At 51.8% G+C, this 18,343-nt stretch overlaps 1 protein-coding gene across 2 annotated transcripts in view; it reads left to right on the top strand.

Moving 5' to 3' along the window:
• Positions 1–1,075: 1,075 nt before the first annotated feature.
• Positions 1,076–18,343, top strand: part of EPHA8 (EPH receptor A8) — a 52,763-nt gene continuing 35,495 nt past the window's right edge. For both annotated transcript variants that reach the window (XM_033079646.1, XM_033079647.2), the window contains exons 1-2: positions 1,076–1,302; positions 13,952–14,016. In XM_033079646.1, coding sequence (XP_032935537.1) covers positions 1,218–1,302; positions 13,952–14,016 — 150 coding nt within the window. In that variant the 5' untranslated portion in view covers positions 1,076–1,217. The remainder of the gene's footprint in view (positions 1,303–13,951; positions 14,017–18,343) is intronic.

Raw genomic sequence — 18,343 nt, 5'->3', positions numbered from 1 at the left:
GCTGCTGGTAGCACTGTGGGGTGCCCCAGCACGGGGTTTAGCATCTCCAGGGAACACACAGGGTGGAATGGAGGGTGCGCTGCACCCCCTCTCCCTCCCTGTCCCCACTGAGCAAGTCTGGGATGGGCATTTTCCACGGGATAGCCTGACAGATAGCAGAGAGATGCTGCCATGTGTGCCTTGTCCCAGGGCAGCTCCTGGGGCAGGTAGGGCTGCACTCACACTGGCCACGAGTGCAAGGAGGAGTGAGTAAGTCACTGCACGTGGTGTAGATGGGAGTCAGCATCTGTGGTAACCACGGGCAGGTATTAATGATTGTTCAGCATTTAGATGGGGAAGCAGTAGTGGCTGTAGGGGGTCTGTTGACAGCTGTCGAGTGTTTAATGCTGAGCAAGGTTCTCACCTGGCTCGGCGATTCTGGTGGCTCCAAGCAGGAGGGATGCAGAGGTGTGGGAAGGATGCTTTGTGTTTCCCAGGTAGCCCCAGGCCCCTGTGACAGGACACCCTTGCCCAGTGCCCAGCCTTTCTGCCCTGGCACAGCTGCTGTGTCTTCCCAAACTGTTTTGGGAAGGGCTGCCCCTCTGCCAGGTGACAGTGTGACAGTAAACAGGGCGCTGCGAGCCCTGGCTGTGCTGTCCCCTGCTCCCAGGGCCACAGGTGAATCGAGAGCAGAGTGTCTCTTCCAGAACGAGTGGCACAGAAATGGGGGTGTCCTGCCTGTCTCCTTCAGCCGTGCAAGGGCAGCAGTGACAAGGGGATTTCCTCTCCTTGCATACCTGGAGGGACAGGTAACCCCATCCCCTGCACACCCGACCCCGACCGAGCGCAGAGCTCCAAGTTTCTGCGTGTCCGCGGCCGGTGAGAGCAGCGGAGCGGGATGGGGGGCACAGGATGCTCCGGGCACTGCTGGAGCTCGCCGGGGGTGGGGGAAAGCGGGGAGCGGGAGCCCGAGAGCAGCTGCCGGCTCTGGGTACAGCGAGCGCGTGTGGCGCGGAGAGGGGGGCTCGCTGCAGAGCCCACCCAGCCCATTGGCTTGCGAGCGGTGACGGGCAGGCTGTCCCTCCCTGCTCGCCCGCCCGTGTGCTGCGAGCAATGTGCGCAAAGTGCCTTTGCATTCGCCGGCCAGTGCCGGAGCTCTGGGCAGAGGTAGCTCGCTCGCAGACGTGCTGGGACAACCGAGGTGGCCCCGTCCTGCGGCTGGTGGCCCCCGCCGGACCATGGCATGGGCACAGGGGGATCTGACATCCTCGCTCTCCATCGTCATCAGCTTGGCTGCCTGCCTGTCGGCCACCACCAGCGAAGGTAGGAACCGGGTGGCCCTGGAGTGACGGGGCAGTGTTGGGGGCACCCTTGGGTGGCTGTGGCTCTTCGGATGTGTCACCATGGGCTTAGCCCTGCCGGGTTTGCTTCTCCGTGCTCCCAGGGGAGCGCAGCTCCAGGCTCCTGCCTGCCTGAGTTTGCTAATCCTGGAGCTTTTGCACCAGAGGCAAAACTTCGGAGCTGCTCAGGAGAACCTGAGTCTGCAGCAATAGCGGCAGCTCTGCCTCCCTCCGCTGCCCTCTGTGCTGCAGCATGCAGGGGTGGCTGCAGAGGGGACAGGGACACCGGCACCGGCTCAGGCACGGCCATCCCCATCCCCGGAGCCCTGCAGCACGGCCGAGCAGCGGGGCAGCCATGGAGCGGCTGGGTGGGCACAGCAAGGTGTGCGGAGGATCAGGGGAGCTGGAAAGGGCACTCAGGTGGGAAACTTCTCGTGAGAGAAAGGGCTGGAAAGTTCTGAAGTAGGAAGCAGGGATGCAGCTGAGGAGCATCTCCGGACATCTTGGTGTCAGGCACGCCAGGCCTGCTCTCTCCAGCCGGCCGCTCTGCCCGGCTGCCGGCTGCCCTCATCCCCTGTCCCTGTCCCTACCCGGTACCCCAGGCCCCCCTCGGTTTTGGCAGTGCTGCTCCTGCTCCTGCCACCCACCCTCGCCCTGTCCCCGTGTGCTGTGAGCGGCAGCACGGCTGCTTCCCAGGGCTGCTGATCGCCATCGCCAGCCCTGCCGCTCCCGCTCCCCAGCGTGTCCTTGGCACCGGCAGCAGCCTCCTTCCTCCCTTCTGCTGTGCCTCAGAGCCATGGCCAGCACAGCACAGCCTCTGCAGCGAGCTCGGGGCCGTGTCCCTGCCCCACGGAGCCCGTGGCATCTCTCCCTTCTCCTGCCCGGCATCTCGGCCGTCCTTCCACCGCGCTGAGGCCCAGGGGCTGCCACCGCTGCTGGGCTGGCTCCTTGTACTTACTGCCATCGTCCAACACCCACAGCACCTTCCTCGCTTCTGTCCCCAATTCCCAGCTGTTTGCTGGTCCTAACCCTGTTTTCTGCCCAATGCAACTTCCCGGCCCTTTCCTGCCCCTTCTCCCATCTGCTCTGCTGCCCGTGCAGGGAATGCACTGGGGTCTCCCTGCTGGGGATGGGATGGGCTGTGAGGGTGCAGAATGGCCCCAGCACCCCGACACTCGCAGCCCCAGCTCGCTCTTTGCTCTGGATGCAGTAGGTACCCCTGCCCCATGCCCCGGGCAGGGTGTGGTGCAGGATGCTGCACCAGGCTCTCGGTGCTGCAGCCCCACAAAGCCCAACAGCCCTGCCTGGACTTGGTGTACCCTGGGCGTTGATGAGTGAGGCTCTTGGTGTCCTCTGTGAGGAGATCCCTGGGTGCTGGGTTGGCTTTTATGGTGTCGGCATTGACAGCTAGCCTGTTGCCAGCTGGGAGAGACCTGGCTTTCCTGCTTTTTATTGGAAAAGAAAGCTGTCCTCCATCACAGCCCTGGTCAGGAGGTTGCACAAGCGGGCTGGATCTCGATTAGACCAAACAGGAGGTGCTGAGTGGCATCAGGGAAAGGTGTGGGAGCCTGCAGAAAGCTGCTGGGGCTCCATCCACCACCACCATGATGCTCACGGATCCTGGGCACGGGGCACTCAGTGCCAGCCAGTCCCTGCCGTCAGCGGTGGCACTGGAATGTTCCCAGTGTCCCGGCTGCTGGGATGGGCTGGGAGCAGCATCCACGCTGGGATGGGCTGTGGTGCCTGTCCCTGAGCTGGGAGCAGCATCCACGCTGGGATGGGCTGTGGTGCCTGTCCCTGCGCACCCTGGCACGGGGTGGCACTGGGAATGTGGGACATGGCCCATGGTGCGTGCCACCCTCCGCTCGCGCCAGGCTTGGCTGTCCCTTCCCCAGAGCGCGTGGTGGCCACGGGCACAGTGTGAGGGTGTGACCCGTCACCTCTGCCTGCTCCCACAGCCTCCCTGTGCCCTGCATTTCCCAGGGCTGGGTTGGGAAATGCAAGGTACAAAATGACAACCGCAAAGCAAATTTCAGGCCGGGGTGTGCTGCACTCTGCATGCATGTATTGGGAGGCAGCTGGGCTATAAAAACATGTATTAACCAAAAACCCAACTTCAACCCCTGGGTTTTTCCTTTCCAAGAGCTCCCAGTGCCTTTCTCTTTCCTGAAATATTTGTTCCAAGAAGTTTTAAGCTTATATTTTTTATTCCTTTCAGTCTTGTGTGCAGGCGTGCCCGAGAAATAGGAGGACAAGGGAATCGCCATTCCATGGGAAATCCCCCATTTCAGCGCAGCAGCCAAAACTCAGATTTATTTTTTTTTTTAAAGAGGGGTAAAAATTTGCAGGATGTGGAAGATTTTTATTTGAAGCACTGAAAAAAGAATTATCTGAAATTATTAAATTGCTTTAGAGCAGGGAGGTAGAAAAGTTATTTTCAATAATATGAAGTAATAGAGACTGAAAATATTTACACTATTGCAGACCGAGTTGCATAGGTGAAAATATTGAAGCGGGTATTTTGTATTTTATTATATTTTTAATTTTTTATTTTATATTTTTATTTCATATTTTTTATTTTATATTTTATATTTTATGTTTTATATTTTGTATTTTATATTTTGTATTTTGTTTTATATTTTATATTTTATGTTTTATATTTTATGTTTTATGTTTTATAGTTTATATTTCGTATTTTATATTTTATATTTCGTATTTCGTATTTTAGATTTTGTATTTTCTATTTTATATTTCACATTTCGTATTTCATATTTTATATTAAAGCACAAATTGAAGTTAAATAATAAAATACGAAATATCTTTGTTAAATTGAAAGCGGATCAGACGAGCAGAAATTACCGCATTTGGAGCTCGGGTGGGGGGTAACAAAATTGTATTTTCTGTCAAAAAATGGCTCTTCAAACGCTGCTGCTGGGGTCTGCTCCCTCCCAGGTGATGCCCCCAGCTCTGCCCTCGGTCCATGAGATGGGTGAGCTCCCTCCCCATCACAGCATGGTGAGCTTGGAGCAATCCATGTGGGGACCTGGCGAGGCAGGGAAGGGAAATTTGGGGACATTTCCCCACATTTTGGGGCACATCGGGCTGGCTGAGGCAAACAGCAGGTGATGGGGATGGGTGATGTCCAGGGGAGGATACAGAGCCGAGCAGGGGATCTCATCTTTTCCTTGTGCCACGGCTGGTGGGGTTTTGTTCCTCCACTCAACAGCGCTGGGGTGCGGGAAAGCACCAGAATGCTTGGGCAAACCCAGCTGCCTGCTGAAATGGGGGCCACAGGAGGGGTTCAGGGGGTCCCCCCGCTAATCTCTCCTTGTAATCTCATTAATTGCCCCTCTGCTCAAACAGAAAAAAAAAAGGTAAAAACTAATCTGCATGTTTATTCAATGCTCCTTTCCTACTTCGCTGCAGCAACGCCGAAGTCGGGGCTGCGGGAAGAGCGAGGCACTGAAAGGGAGAGGAAATCTCCTTTTCCGTTTTAAAAACGCTGTGGGGGTGTGTGTTCCTCTCAAGGATAGGAAACGAGCGTTTCAGCTTATGGACTTTTGGTGATGGGGAATGGAGGTGCTTTGGTTTAAAACAGGGAGCTGATTTAGGCTAAAAAAATAGTAAAAAAAAAAAATAAAATTGAGGGGTGTTTAATTTTTTGATTGCTCCAGAAATGCTGATATAAAGCAAATATTTACATAATTTTAGGTAGGCTTATGGGGGTATGTTTCTGGTGCCATCTTCGTTTCCGTCCCTCTTGTATTAATAGCTTATAAAACTTCCAGAAAATCAACCTCCAAAATTTGCAGAAAAATAACACACCTGTGTATAAAACACACCTGCTTTGAAAGGTTTTTTCATTCTCTTGAATTCTTGTTTCCTGAAATTGCAAGGGGTTGTTTCCAGGGACAAAAAATGAGCGCTCATTTTGGTTATGGTGGAAACGGATCCGATGAAGCCAAATTTAAGCACAACTGAAAACCCGATGGATTCCTTCAGGGAGGAAGGAATTCATTTTTTTTCTTTTTTTCTTTTCTTTTATTTTCTTTTTTTTTTTTTTTTTTTTTTTTTTGGATTGCTGAAAGATGGTTAGCAAAATATATTACTGAAAAAAAACCCCAGGAGTGAACCCCAGCCCCAGAGATGCTCAGGAGGGGTGGAAGCTCATCCTGCACATCCCTGGCAGGATTTGGGGAGCAGGGGTTTCGTGGAGCCATCCTGACACCTCTGCTCTTTGTTCTGTGTTTTGCCTGTCCCTGCTGGCCTCACTGGCAGCCTTTGGTGCTGCCTTTATCTCCAGGGGCACATCCATTCATATGATAACTCTATTCATACCCTGACAGTTTTTGATAGTTCATTCTTCTAACCCAGCCTGTTTGCCTGGCCAACACTCAAAATGATTCCTCTGTCACAGAGATGATTAACCCCTTCAGCCTTGCCAGTCCTGAAGGGAAAGGTTTGATAATGGACTTGTGTTACCTAAAAATGAAACAAAACCCTCCCTGTCCGTCCTGCCCGTGTCGATGCGCGATACTCGGCGCCATAAACAACTCTGGAGTGTTCTTTAAACAATTAAAGGATGTAACTCCTTAATGGATCAGATCCAGGCACACCAATAAAACCTAATGAAGTGTGTTTGGCCCAGGGATAGTGTCCAGAAAAGTATTTGCTATTTATCTGAAGACATTGGCAAAGGCAGCGCTGCTTTTACTAATCCCTTCCAAGAGCTCATCAGCCCCAGCCTTTAAAAATCAGGCCCCTCTTTCCCTAATACAAATTTCCCTGGCTTCACCTTCCAGCCATTTGTTCTTGTTAGGCTTTTCCTGCAGGATTAAAGAGCCCATATTTTTCGGCTGTGAAAGTGGTAAATTCAACCTGTGCACCTTGCAGCCCTTGTGGCAGATTTGGCTCTGCAGGTTCCCTTCTCTGATTTTTCTTTACCTCCAGCCCTGGTTATCATGGTTGTGTCTGTGGTATCTTCTGCTCTGTGTCCAGTTTCTCATATTTAAATTGCTTATTTAACCACATTATTGAGTGGCAACAGTGCTGGCTGCAGCTGGATAGATGAGTTCTATCCCAGCATCAACGATGCCACATGTTCCTGTGTCTTTCCTTGGATGAAATACCCTCTGTGTTATGCACCTTCCATGCAATTATTAAGGACTTCTGTGATATTTAATTACCAGTGGTATGAGATATTCAGCCTGTCTCCTCAAACACAGTTAGTATTGGTATTTTTGTCTGTGAAAATGTTCAATTTTAGAAAGCTATTTTTAAGAGAGCAAAGGCAAAAGCCTTTAAAAGAAATTATCTTGCGCTAAAAATGTCACCAGGGTACAAACAGCTCAGCACAGTTTAGGGTGGCCAACTGGTGTGAGAGCAAAGATGTCCTCAGAGAAATTAGGGAAAAAGCATCTGACAGCCTGAAAAACTGCCGTGCAAAGCCCCTCCAGATAATCCAGATAAGCGAGCACATTTGTAAAACCCGTGTTTCCCTAGTGAGGATTCCAGAGAGGATAACACTCCGGGCTTTGCCAGGACTGCCGGGGTGGGTGGGGATGGCAGAGTGGCATTTTCAGGGTGCTGTAGGGTTTGCCTTGGCTCTGATACAGGCACAGATCTCAGTGCCAGGTGTGCCTGAGTCACTGTGGGTGACATGGGAAGTGGCAGTGTGGGATAAGAAATCTCCCAAATCCCGAACAGGCAGGAGATAACGGAGTGGGCATGCAGTGTGTGGGGATTGAGATACTCTGGGAAAAGGGACAGTGCTAGCAGCTTACCTGGCATGAGCTTCAGTGTCCAAAAAATGCAGCAGAGGTTGGAAACCTTGGTGACTAAAGGTGAAAATGCATTTGTGCCTATTTTATTATACCCAACAGATGTGAGTAAAGGGAAGAGGGAGTCAGGACTAGCGTGAGGACACTGGGACAAACCCCTCTGGACACAGCTCCTATTTCTTGGAGTCTGTACCACAGAGGTGCTGCTGACTGCAAGCAGAAGACATTTATTTTGTGCTAGGAAATGTTTGTGTCATTTTTAAGGGCTGCATTACTGGTACCATGGGGTGTTTAGGCTGTCCCTGCACCTGGACTGCAGCAGGAAGTCCCCAGTTGGGTGCAGGTCCATTACCTGCTCCTCAAGCTTCAGGATGTGGGGCCAGAGCTCAGGGGTGCCAGGAGCTGCCCTTTGGTGCTATGGGAGTTGTTCTCAGAGGGCTTTAGCCAGATGAGACACCAAGGGGTGGCTGTGCCAGCCGTGGGTTCCTCCGTGCTGATGGACAGGTCTGTGTCCTTATTGTGGTAGAAAAGTGTGACTCCCCGGTGGCCAAATCCAGACCTGGGGGCACAGCTGTGCCTCCTCAAGGGCCACAGGGACCCCAGTGCACCTTCCCCAGCCTCCCTGCAGTTCTGCTTCTCCCCTGCTCACACTGGATGTTTCCATGGAATTTCTTGAATCCCTGACCTTTCTTGCCCCCCCATCCCCAGAGCCTTCCCACCTCCTCCTCTGGCTTCTGCCCTGAATTCCAATGAGCCCAGTCCCCCCTAAAGCCTGAAACAGTTCCTTTCCCAGTGGCTCCAGGACCAGGGGCATGGCAGTGTGGGCTCATCCTCACTCTGAGCCCTGCCCAGCCCTGCACACTCACCCTTGAGCCCTGGCACAGACTGGGGGGGTCTGACATTTCCAGTTTCAGCTTGCACTGGAACCAGTGAGTGCTGCAGTGCTGGCCTGAGCACCTGGACTGGGAATGGGTGCACACCTGTACTGGGAATGGGTGCACACCTGGGCTGGGACATGCAACTGTACTGGGAATGGGTGCACACCAGTACCAGGGACATACACCTGTACTGGGACATGCACCTGTACTGGGGATGGGTGCACACCTGTACTGGGAATGGGTGCACATCTGTACTGGGACATGCACCTGTACTGGGAATGGGTGCACACCAGTACTGGGACATGCACCTGTACTGGGGATGGGTGCACACCTGGACTGGGAATGGGTGCACACCAGTACTGGGACATGCACCAGTATGTTCACACTCTACCCAGTTGTGGGTATTTAATTTGGCTCCACCAAATGTGCCCAGTTGTCCCTGTCTGTCCCACTGCACACAAGCATTGGGAGTCTCAAAGCCAGCAGGAAACATGACCATTTTACATCTCTATTTTCTCACCTGTAGTTTTTAGAGGGAACATCTTTTTGTTGTTCGGCTTTTGATGTGGTTTTTTTTTTTTTTTCTGGGAAGAAAAACCTGCCCTATAATTTCAAGGTTTTTAGCCTTAGAAATACTTTATTCAGGGTGTTTTGTTTTGTTTTGTTTCATTTTTTGCATTATTTCACAACACCTCACTCCTACCACAGGTTATGCTCTTGTGCTGCACATTATCTTACATGATATCATGCAGGGGCTGGAAGGATCAGGTTGATAACTTTATTTTTAAAACCTGAACTGAAGCTTTTTGTTAGCACTGATTGAACAAACAAGCTTTCTTCCTACATCAAAGTATTTCCTGCTCTGGGTATAGTGAAAAGGGGTGACCCTCTGGGCAGTCCTTATGGGTATTGCCGCTCCTGATGCATTACAAAATGATATAAAATTAAATACAGAAAGTTCACAGCAACAATCTGGAGGTCTGAGAAGAAATCCTGAAATGGGAATTAGGGCACAGCCAAAAAGCAGCACTGCTTTTGTTTGGAAATGTTTCTTTTTAGCTTGGGTTTTTTTTTTTTTTTTTGGTTGTTGTTGGTTTTTTGGTTTTTATTTCCTTTGGTTGGTTGGTATTTTTCTTCTCAGATTTTTGTTTTGTTTTGTTTTGTTTTGTTTTATTTTGTTTTGTTTTATTTTGTTTTGTTTTGTTTTCCAGCCTGATTCTGGCATTTCCAGAAGTGTGGAAATCCAAAATTCCTGCCAGATTTGATATTTCCTGGATCTAGCCGCAGTGCTTTTCTGAACTCCTCCTTTGGGCAGCCCCATCCCCGCTGTGTTGCAGTCTTGTGGATGAGCAGCTGCTGGACAAATGCAATCCTGGTCTGGCAGAGCATCACCCACTGCTGACCTGGATCTGTGGGGAACATCCCTGCACACAAGGGGGGAGCTGAGCTGCCCTGCAGGCATGCTGCTCCTCCCTCTGAGCCCCAACCGGGCAATAAATGGCTATTTTTCATTCTTTGGAGAGAAATTCTGTCCCAGGGATCAGGAGGCTGAAAGTGAAGCTTCCCATCGTGTCCTCTCGCCGTGTTCCAACACCAGTAAGGCACGATTTTGTGTCCTGACTGGGAAAGGTCACAGCTGCCTATTCAGCCAGCCCTTGGATTAAAGGGTGGGACACAAATTGCTGACCCACCCTGGCCCCACCTGCCCCTTCCAAGTTCTGCCCCAGATGATGGGAAATGAATGCTCTTGTTCCTCTCACTGCCCCTCTCCCAGACTCTGCCCACTGTGGATGAGCCTCCCTGTGCCATTCCCCACGAAGAGGGGCTGTGGGGCTGCTGTGGGCTGTGCACAGCTGCCTGGAGCTGTGCAGCTCAGCCTGCTGCTCTTTGGGTAGCGGGGAGCAGCCAAACTGTGCTGGTAAGAGTTTAATTATCCATGCAAAAGGCGTTGCATGGGGGCGAGCCTTGCTGTGAATCTTGGGAGGCCTTTGAAGTTGTGATGGAGAGGAACTGAAGCCCAAGGGAACAGGGCTGCTCCCACTGACCCTTCCTCCCCACGCCTCTGCTACAAAGCCCCTGCCTGAGAGGGAGATGCTGGAGTAATTAGAGGAAGGACCACAGTGGGTTAACAATTAGTGAGGGTGCTCAGAGCCCCCCACTGTTCTCCCAGAGGCTGGGACTCAGTGCATCCACCAGTGTGTCACCCCCAGCTTGTCCCACCACCCCACCATGGCCCTGGGCTGGGCTGAGCATGCACAGGCTCCCCTAGAGACCACGGGCCCATTCCTGAGCCTGGGATGCTTGGATGTGAGACCCCAGCGTGCTCCCACTTCTGTTTGTGGGGATGCAACACATCCCTGCTGAGCTGTGGCCACCTGCCAGTGTTGGGAAGGGTCTGCGCACTCACTCTTTAGAGATGATATAGATATATAGATATAGATTGTATAGATATAGATATAGATATAGATGATACAGATATAGGTATAGATATATATATATAGATATATAGATACAGATTATATAGATATAGATAGATATAGATATAGATAGATATATAGATACAGATTGTATAGATATAGATGTAGATGATAGATATAGATATATAGATAGATATAGATACATACAGATAGAGATAGATGATATAGATATATAGATGATAAAGATATACAGATATACATATACATATACATATAGACATAGATATAGATAGAGATATAGGTAATAGAGATAGAGATAGAGATTAGATATAGATGATATCAATAGATATAGATTAGATATAAATATGGATATTAATATAAATATATATATGGTAGGGATCTACAGATACAGATACAGATATAGATAATAGAGATATAGATAATAGAGATAGAGATAGAGATAGAGATAGATAGAGATAGAGATGGATGACAAGAGATATATGGTCCCAAGAAAAATGCACATCCTCTGAATGTAGTCCCAGTCTCAGCTCCCTCACTCCTCCCAAGCAGGGTTTAGAGTTTGGGTATGGAAATGGATACAGATCCAGATCCAAAAACAGAGATACAAGTATAAATACAATATACACAGACATCACACACCGATTTGCACGCTCCTGCCTGGTGTGTATCAGTGAGGCTGCGGTGTGCACGGCTCGTGCACCATCACACACAACTTCCTGCAGCAAGAGGGTCTGCCTTACGTGAGGCTCTGTCTGCAGCCCCCAGTTGTGCTGGAAACGACCTGCTCGCTCCTAGGTGCTTACATCTGAACGGGCAATCAGGCTTGACAGCTTTTCCACCAGGGCGAGAATTTCCCCTGACACCTCCTGGTGTTTTGGCTCAATACGCCGAGGCAAGGCCAAGGCACAGAATAGGGAAACGACAAAATGGTGCTAAGGAAAACAAAATGGAGCTCCCGCTTTGAGACTGATACGTGCAGACAGTCCATAGCATCAAAGAGAATTGCCCAGCTGTAGGAGAGAGGTCTCCCAAACCAGCACATTTTCTGTAAAAATGTTTCAGCTGAAAGGGGTCCTTTGTGGTGGTCCTGCTCACGCTGCGGCGTCGAGGGCGGGCTCTGAGCATCACCCTGGAGGAGCAGCTCAGCCAGGAGCTCACCTGCACGGGCACTTGTCCCACGAGGTGTGGCAGGTTCTCTTTGGAGCTGGGCTGGAACCAGCTGGGTTTTGGGTGTGTTGGTGTCCCCACATGGAGCATGCCGCAGTGCTGCTGGATGGACACTGCATCCACAGGCACATGTGCTGTCCCACGAGTTAACAGCAGCTGTCAGACACACAGTGCCTTTGTGTGTGTGCAGTGCCCGCTGTGTGGGCTCAAAACAGGCTCTGGGCACTTGGCTGAAGTGAGGGAATAAAAGGAACTTATCCCTCTTCCTGCAAGGAGAAGTCTGACCATGGGTGGGATGCAAACTGATGTAGGAACTGAAAGGAGAAGACTCCTTCAGGTCATGACGACACCTCTGTGAGCCTGGGTGACGAGCACATGGTCAGGGTGGTGGCATGGGGTGTAGCACGGTGGCTGCAGGTCCCACACACTGTTGGGGGACACCACACTCAGCATCACTGCTCATAATGCAATGCTCCTGCTGCCTGCAGAGCATTGCTGAGTGTCCCAGCGTGGGAAAGAGGGTGCAGAGCCCACGGTGGGGGGGAGACAGGGGCTGTGAAGGCTGTCCCCTCCCTGCAACCTGCCTGCTGAGGGTCACTGGGACTGTGCTCCTGCACTGTGAACAGGGAAACTCCCAAGCCTGGGCTCCTGCTGGGTGAATTACCCAGGGAAAATAGGCAGAAAATCTTCAGATTAACAATAACAAATAAAAATGGATTTGAGATCTCCGAGGTAATTACTGCGTGCTGAGGGCAAGGGGCCTCTTTAGCAGTGGGAGCAGCGCCGCGCAGGGAGTGGAGGGGCTTGGCCTGCTGTTGGGCCAATGGAACCACACAAGAAACCCTGGAAATTCTTTCAAATTGTTCTGCTAACATTAATAAATGCCTCAAAAGCTCCTAATCTGCTCTGTCAGGAGCATGACGTCCGGGTGTTTCACAGCCAGCTCACGTCTCTGCTCCTCTCTCCCCCCCTCTCCTTCCCTGCCTGGTAATAGTAAATGAAAGTGGCACCCGTTCCTGGGGCTGGAGGGATCAGCCTCACGCTGAGCCCAGGCTCTGCCAGGACTGGAGCTGCTGTCCTGATATGCCCTGGCCCTGCTGTGATGAGCTGGTCCTGGCCACAAGCCCATGGTCTCTCCTGAGCCCAGGGACCAGCCCAGCCCTGGTGGCACAGAGGAAAGCTGTGACAAGGAGCCTCCAGATCCAGTCTGGTGCTCCTCAAAGGTGAGGAAAGGCAGCCAGCAAGGATGAAAGCTCCTGAGGCATTGACCTCACTGGGTGGCTTCAGGATAAAGGGAATGGGGAAAGCTGGAGGCACTGGGGGTCCCTGTGGGAGCCTGGTGCTCCTGGGGAGTCCTGAGGCATCAGGGTCCTGGTGCCCACTGCACTCATTCCCAAGGGTAAGGGCACATTGTTGGCAGCCTCCCACAAGCCTCCATCCCTCTGGAATCTGCACCATGGAGCTGGCTGGAGCTGGAAGGAGCACTTGGGCTCCTTGCCCAGGTGCTGAGCAGCTCGAGGTTCTCAGGCAAGGCAAGGCTCTCCTGTGCCTGATGCTGTGGGGTGTGGGAGTGGGGCTCAGCTGGCTCCAGGGCAGCAGTGCCATGGCATCCTGCCTTCCTGCACTGCTGCCACTGCACAGAACCTTCTGAGCATCCTGCCTTCCTGCACTGCTGCCACTGCACAGAACCTTCTGAGCACATTGGAAGGCATCCTCACCTCCCCCCACACAATCTGCTCCCCTCTGCCGCCAGTTTGCCTCTGTCTCCTCTTTAAGCTGGGCTCCTGGTGGTGGCAGGGATTTGGAGGGGTTGGCTTTGATGGACTTCTCCAGTGGGGTGTCAGCCAGGACCATGGGGAGTCTTTGTGCTGGAGCTGGGCACTGCACTGTGCAATTACAGCAGCTGCTGGAGTGCAGACTTCAAACCAGTGATGCTGGGAGGGAGCTGAGCCTAAAGGGCTCCCAGAGGGGAAGTGTCCAGCTGAGGAATGATGCTCCAGTCTTTTCCCACAGTGGGACTGGTGGACAGCCTGATGCTGAGAGTTTGTTTCCACAGCCCTTCCTTGCTTTGCCTTCCCCCCAACCTGCTGTTTGCAGCCTCCTCTCCTCCCAAAGGTCACACTGCTCTCAGTGCTGGGGCCAGAACTCAAGTCCATCCTGAAGCACCAGCTCTGGGGAGCATCACTTGTTGCCATCCCCAAACTCCTGCCCCATATCCAGCCAGGCAGTCCTGGTGAAAGATTGAGGGGTGGGGGGCATTTCCAAGGAAGTGGCATGTGAAGAGGGCTTCTTCATGCTGGCTCTGTTCCTCACTCCTTGGGGATGGGGACAAAGCTTTCTGACACAGCTTTTGCTCCTGTGTTTTGCAGTGAACTTGCTGGACACATCAACAATCCTGGGAGACTGGGGCTGGATGACTTACCCCTCACATGGGGTAAGTATGAGGGGACTGCTGGCACAGGGGCACCCCAGTGGGATGGGTCACTGTGGGTCACTGTGGGTCACTGTGGCAGGGGTCAGGGGGTGGACAGGGAATGGACATCTCAGCCCCAAGTCAGTGCTGATGGGGCAAACAGACCATGTCTGTTGGGAAAATGCCAGCCTGGCAGAGGGATACAGCAGGTTTGGAAATGCCATTTAACCTCCATGTTCCCTGGTAGGAACCAGGCTGTCACCAGGTCCTGAGCTTTGACAGGACTCAAGGACTGGGACATGCTCAGAAATGTCTCATTCCTCACTGCACTGGGTGAGCATCAGGGACACAGCCCCAAATGACCAGGAGCTCCCAAGCACCTGGAATCCAAGGAATTTCTGTGGGAACTGGGAAAGAGGGGTGGGGGAGCCTCCCCTGTGGATCACACTGTATGGGAATGGGGAAACTCAGAGCCCTGCAGTGTGTCCAGGAGGGATGGCAGGGGGAGACCCCCACTGTCAGCTCCACTGCCTGCATCCTTTGCACTGCCTGCATCCTTTGCACTGCCTGCATCCTTTCCACACACTCCCTTCACTTGCATTTCCATGCCCAGGTTTTCCCAACACAGTAGCTTTCTGGAAATACTGAGTTTCAGATGTCAGGGTGACCTGGCAGGAAGGATTTTGCTCATTCATTTAGTGAACAGAAACAATCCCATAAATACCCACAGGACCAACTGCAAGGCACAGTGGGGCTTTCTGCAGGCACAAAACGTGCAAAATTGGGGTGCCTACCTGGCTTTTGCTGCTGTGTTGATTTTTCATGTCCATTCTTTTTATCCTCTCTCTGAACTAAACGGTCCTAATCTTTTCAATTCCACCTCCCACAGAAATCTTCCCAGGCCTCTAATAATTTTCATTGATCTGTTGCTTGAGACTTTCAGTCCCTGCACTGCTTGAGCAGGAGTGATCAGAACAGTGAATTCATAATAATACCAATGATCAGATTTCTATCAGACTTTATCATATATGTAAATATATTAAATCGTTAACTCAGCTCTAATTTTAGCAGTTAGTTGTTGCAATGATGAGTATCCTGGGAATGTAAGAGATTGAGAGGTACAAGGTCAGAGGGGACCGTGGAACTAATGTGATGTGATCTCCTGCATAAATACGGCCCTTCAGACCTGTCAATTAATTCAGCTCTCAGAGCAGCCCAGCTTTGAGGAAAAAACATCCTTGGCTGCAAAATTGCTGGTGCTGGTAAATGCTCCAGGTCCTGTGGCGATGCTGTTAACAGGCCCCTGTTAAAAAGCCATCACTACAAGGGTTTGCCTGGCTCCAGTCTCCAGCCAGGGGACCTTCCTGTGCCTCTGCCTGGATGAGGCAGATGCTGTCCTCCTCCTGCTGCCCTTGGCTGTCACTGCTGTCCTGTCACTAATCAGCTGTCATCTCATCCCAGCCCTGCTGCCAAATCCTGGCATCCTGGAGGAGCCTGACATGCATTCAGGGAATCAGGGAGCAGGGCTTCCTCTGCTCCCCTGTGAGGGAGAATGTTTCTGGGATTTTCTGGGAGTCAGGGCTGTTTTCCATTGTCCACATCCAGCATTCTGTCCTTAATCCCTCCCATGGCAGTTCCTCCCCTCAGTCAGACCATCTGCTGCTCACACTGCCCAAGGCTCTCCTGGATGACCCCAGCCCTTGCTCCCTGTCAGGAATGCAGGTGGGATCCTTGGCATCCCTGGGTGACCTGGGTGAGGAGGAATCCTTGAGTGATCCTTGGCATCCCTGGGTGACCTGGGTGAGGATGAATCCTTGAGTGAGCCTTGCACTCCCAAAGCACACAGAAGGACTGAGCCTAAAGGAGCCTCATTCTCACCACACCAGGGACTCCCAGCTTCCTGTGCTGGGCATTCACAAATCCAGGGATGAATCCAGAGTCCAACCCATTTGGCTGCCAGGTGCCCACAGGGACTGGGAGTCTCAGGGTTTTCTACAGCAGATGCCCAGCAGTCCTTCACCAACAGCTCTTGAACACTAGTCCATCTGAATTCTCCATATTGTACATCCATATTCTCCATCAGTGATGTTTATTTAAAATATATAATGAAATAATAAATAATCTCTATAATAAATGGCGTAATATATAATATATAATATATTAAATAAAATAGTAAGTAAACTTTTAAAAGAGTAAATAATAAATATAATAAATAATAAAAAGAAATTACAATACCGGATGCCGAAAAAGTGAAAGAAAACCAAAAAGGCAGCATTAGGTGCTGTGTGACACTCAACACCAGAGCCACCTCTTGGCCATGCTGCTGAGTCCTGCAGGACCTTGGTCAGGGTGGGGTAATTCCACTGTGCACTTGCCCAAATTGTGGCCCTGTTACCAACAGGATCACCACACACCTGTGTTGAACACCCTCAACTTTGCACATCTTTTTCCAGCTAGATGTTTTAATTGCTCCTCTAAACATTTGTCTGGACCATGGCTCTTCCTCCATGGGCCATTGTATCCCATAATCCATAAAGTTCATCTCATTCCTTTACCTCCCTACTGCTCCTTCAGCTCCAGGCCCTTCCTGAGCAGTAAATCTGCCCTGGGGTCTGTTTGCTGTCCCAGGAGATGGATGGGTGCTGCTGTCTCAGGGGAGCTGGGGTTCTTGCTCTCAGTGCCAATGGTTTGGCTCTGAGCAGATGCTCCTCCAGTGCAGTTCAGGCCCAGCTGGGGGAGATCTGGTGTGATCCCTGCACCAGGGAAGGAGATCCCTTTGCTTTGGGTGTCCCTGGGACTGTCCCTGCCCACTGCCCTGTGCTGTAGCTTTGGAAGGCCTGGGCTGGGGTTGTATAGAGGCACTGTGCTATGAAGCCAGATTTTCATGGATGTCATTTATTTTTGCTGCCGTTTCCTTAATTTAGATGCTCTAGATGAAAGATTGGTGGCAGTGCTCCCCATCCCTGCTGCCTGCCAGCTGTCCTGCCTGCTCCATCCATGGGCAGACACAGACAGCATCCTCCTGCCCAGGGGCAGCACTGCTGGCTGAAGTCACGTTGGTTTTGCCTTACCCTCACCTCCATTCCCCCCAGGGCACCACATGGGTGACAGACAGTAGGAGCTGGCCTGGCTCCTTTCATGGCTCTAAGCAGCACAGAGCCTTAGCCTGAGGAGCTTCAGGAGGGGATTGTGTGTGCTGGCTCACTGCCCATGGCACTTGCAGGACATCCAGAGGAAAGGCAGCAGCCCCAGAAGCTTTTACATCTGGCTGGGAGATCCCAGAGCTGCCAGGGCAAAACTGGACAGGTACAGCTAGCACAGTGCAGAATTTTCATCACACCTGTGGGCAAGGTGAGCTTGCCTGGCTGGGAGGTCACTGGCCTGTGTGGTTTGCCATGGCAGCAGGAGCAGAGGAGCAGGGGCTGGGAGCAGTGGGCGTGCTGAGGGTCAGCAGTGCCGGGAGCCCTGGGCAGTGTCAGGCCATCAGGGAGCCGTGCCTGGCCTGTTTTGACATTTTCTCTTGCCAGACAATTAACTGAGGGGTAATTGGCTGTAATTGCTGCTCGGGGGTTTAATTGCATGCCCCCCTCAGCTGCACCCCAGAGACACGTGCAGGAAGCTCAGGGGTCACCGGGAGCATCCCTGTCCCGCAGGCTGCGGCTCCTCTCAATTAGGACTTCAAAGGGCTCCCAGGAGCTTTGCAGCTTGCTCCTTTCCCAGAACAATTCCCTTTGCATTGAGAATTAAACTCTTATCACTGTGGTCATCCCTTTCCTTTGCTGTGCCTCCTGTATCCCGGTTCTCCCCAGCAAAATGCCCCAGTGCCCTTCTGTCCCTTCTCCTTGCTCTGCACGTGACCTGCTGGATCAGAGGCAACCTGGCTGGCCCCTTTGCAAATTGCCTTTCTACTGACTAATTAAAACACTGATGAGATAAGTCAACATATTATTAATAATTATTGTATCATCCACTTTGATTTGCAAAGTCAAACAGGAAATTATTTTGTTCAGACACGGGGTATCTGAGGAGCTTGAATGATGCCTTGCAAGAGCTAATTAGAATGGGAGCACCTTGAGTGCTGGAGGAAGGCCCCCCATGCTGCCCAGGACCCCCCATCCACCCCCACCAGCACCTTCTGGGCTGGCCCCACAGTGTCCCCCTTGCTGCAGGGGCTGGGCTCAGCCCAGACCAACACCTGGGCATTGTTGATCTGTCACAGAGTCAGGGAATGTGCTGAGCTGGAAGCACCCACAGGCTCATCGAGTCCTGGCCCTGCACAACCCCAGCAATCCCACCTGGCACGCTCCAGGTTGGCTTTGTTGGTGGGAAAAACCTTCCAAGGGGTGTG

This window comes from Catharus ustulatus, chromosome 24, assembly GCF_009819885.2.
Source record: "Catharus ustulatus isolate bCatUst1 chromosome 24, bCatUst1.pri.v2, whole genome shotgun sequence".
In the NCBI taxonomy this organism is placed as follows: domain Eukaryota; kingdom Metazoa; phylum Chordata; class Aves; order Passeriformes; family Turdidae; genus Catharus; species Catharus ustulatus.
This window is presented reverse-complemented; position numbering and strand designations above follow the sequence as displayed.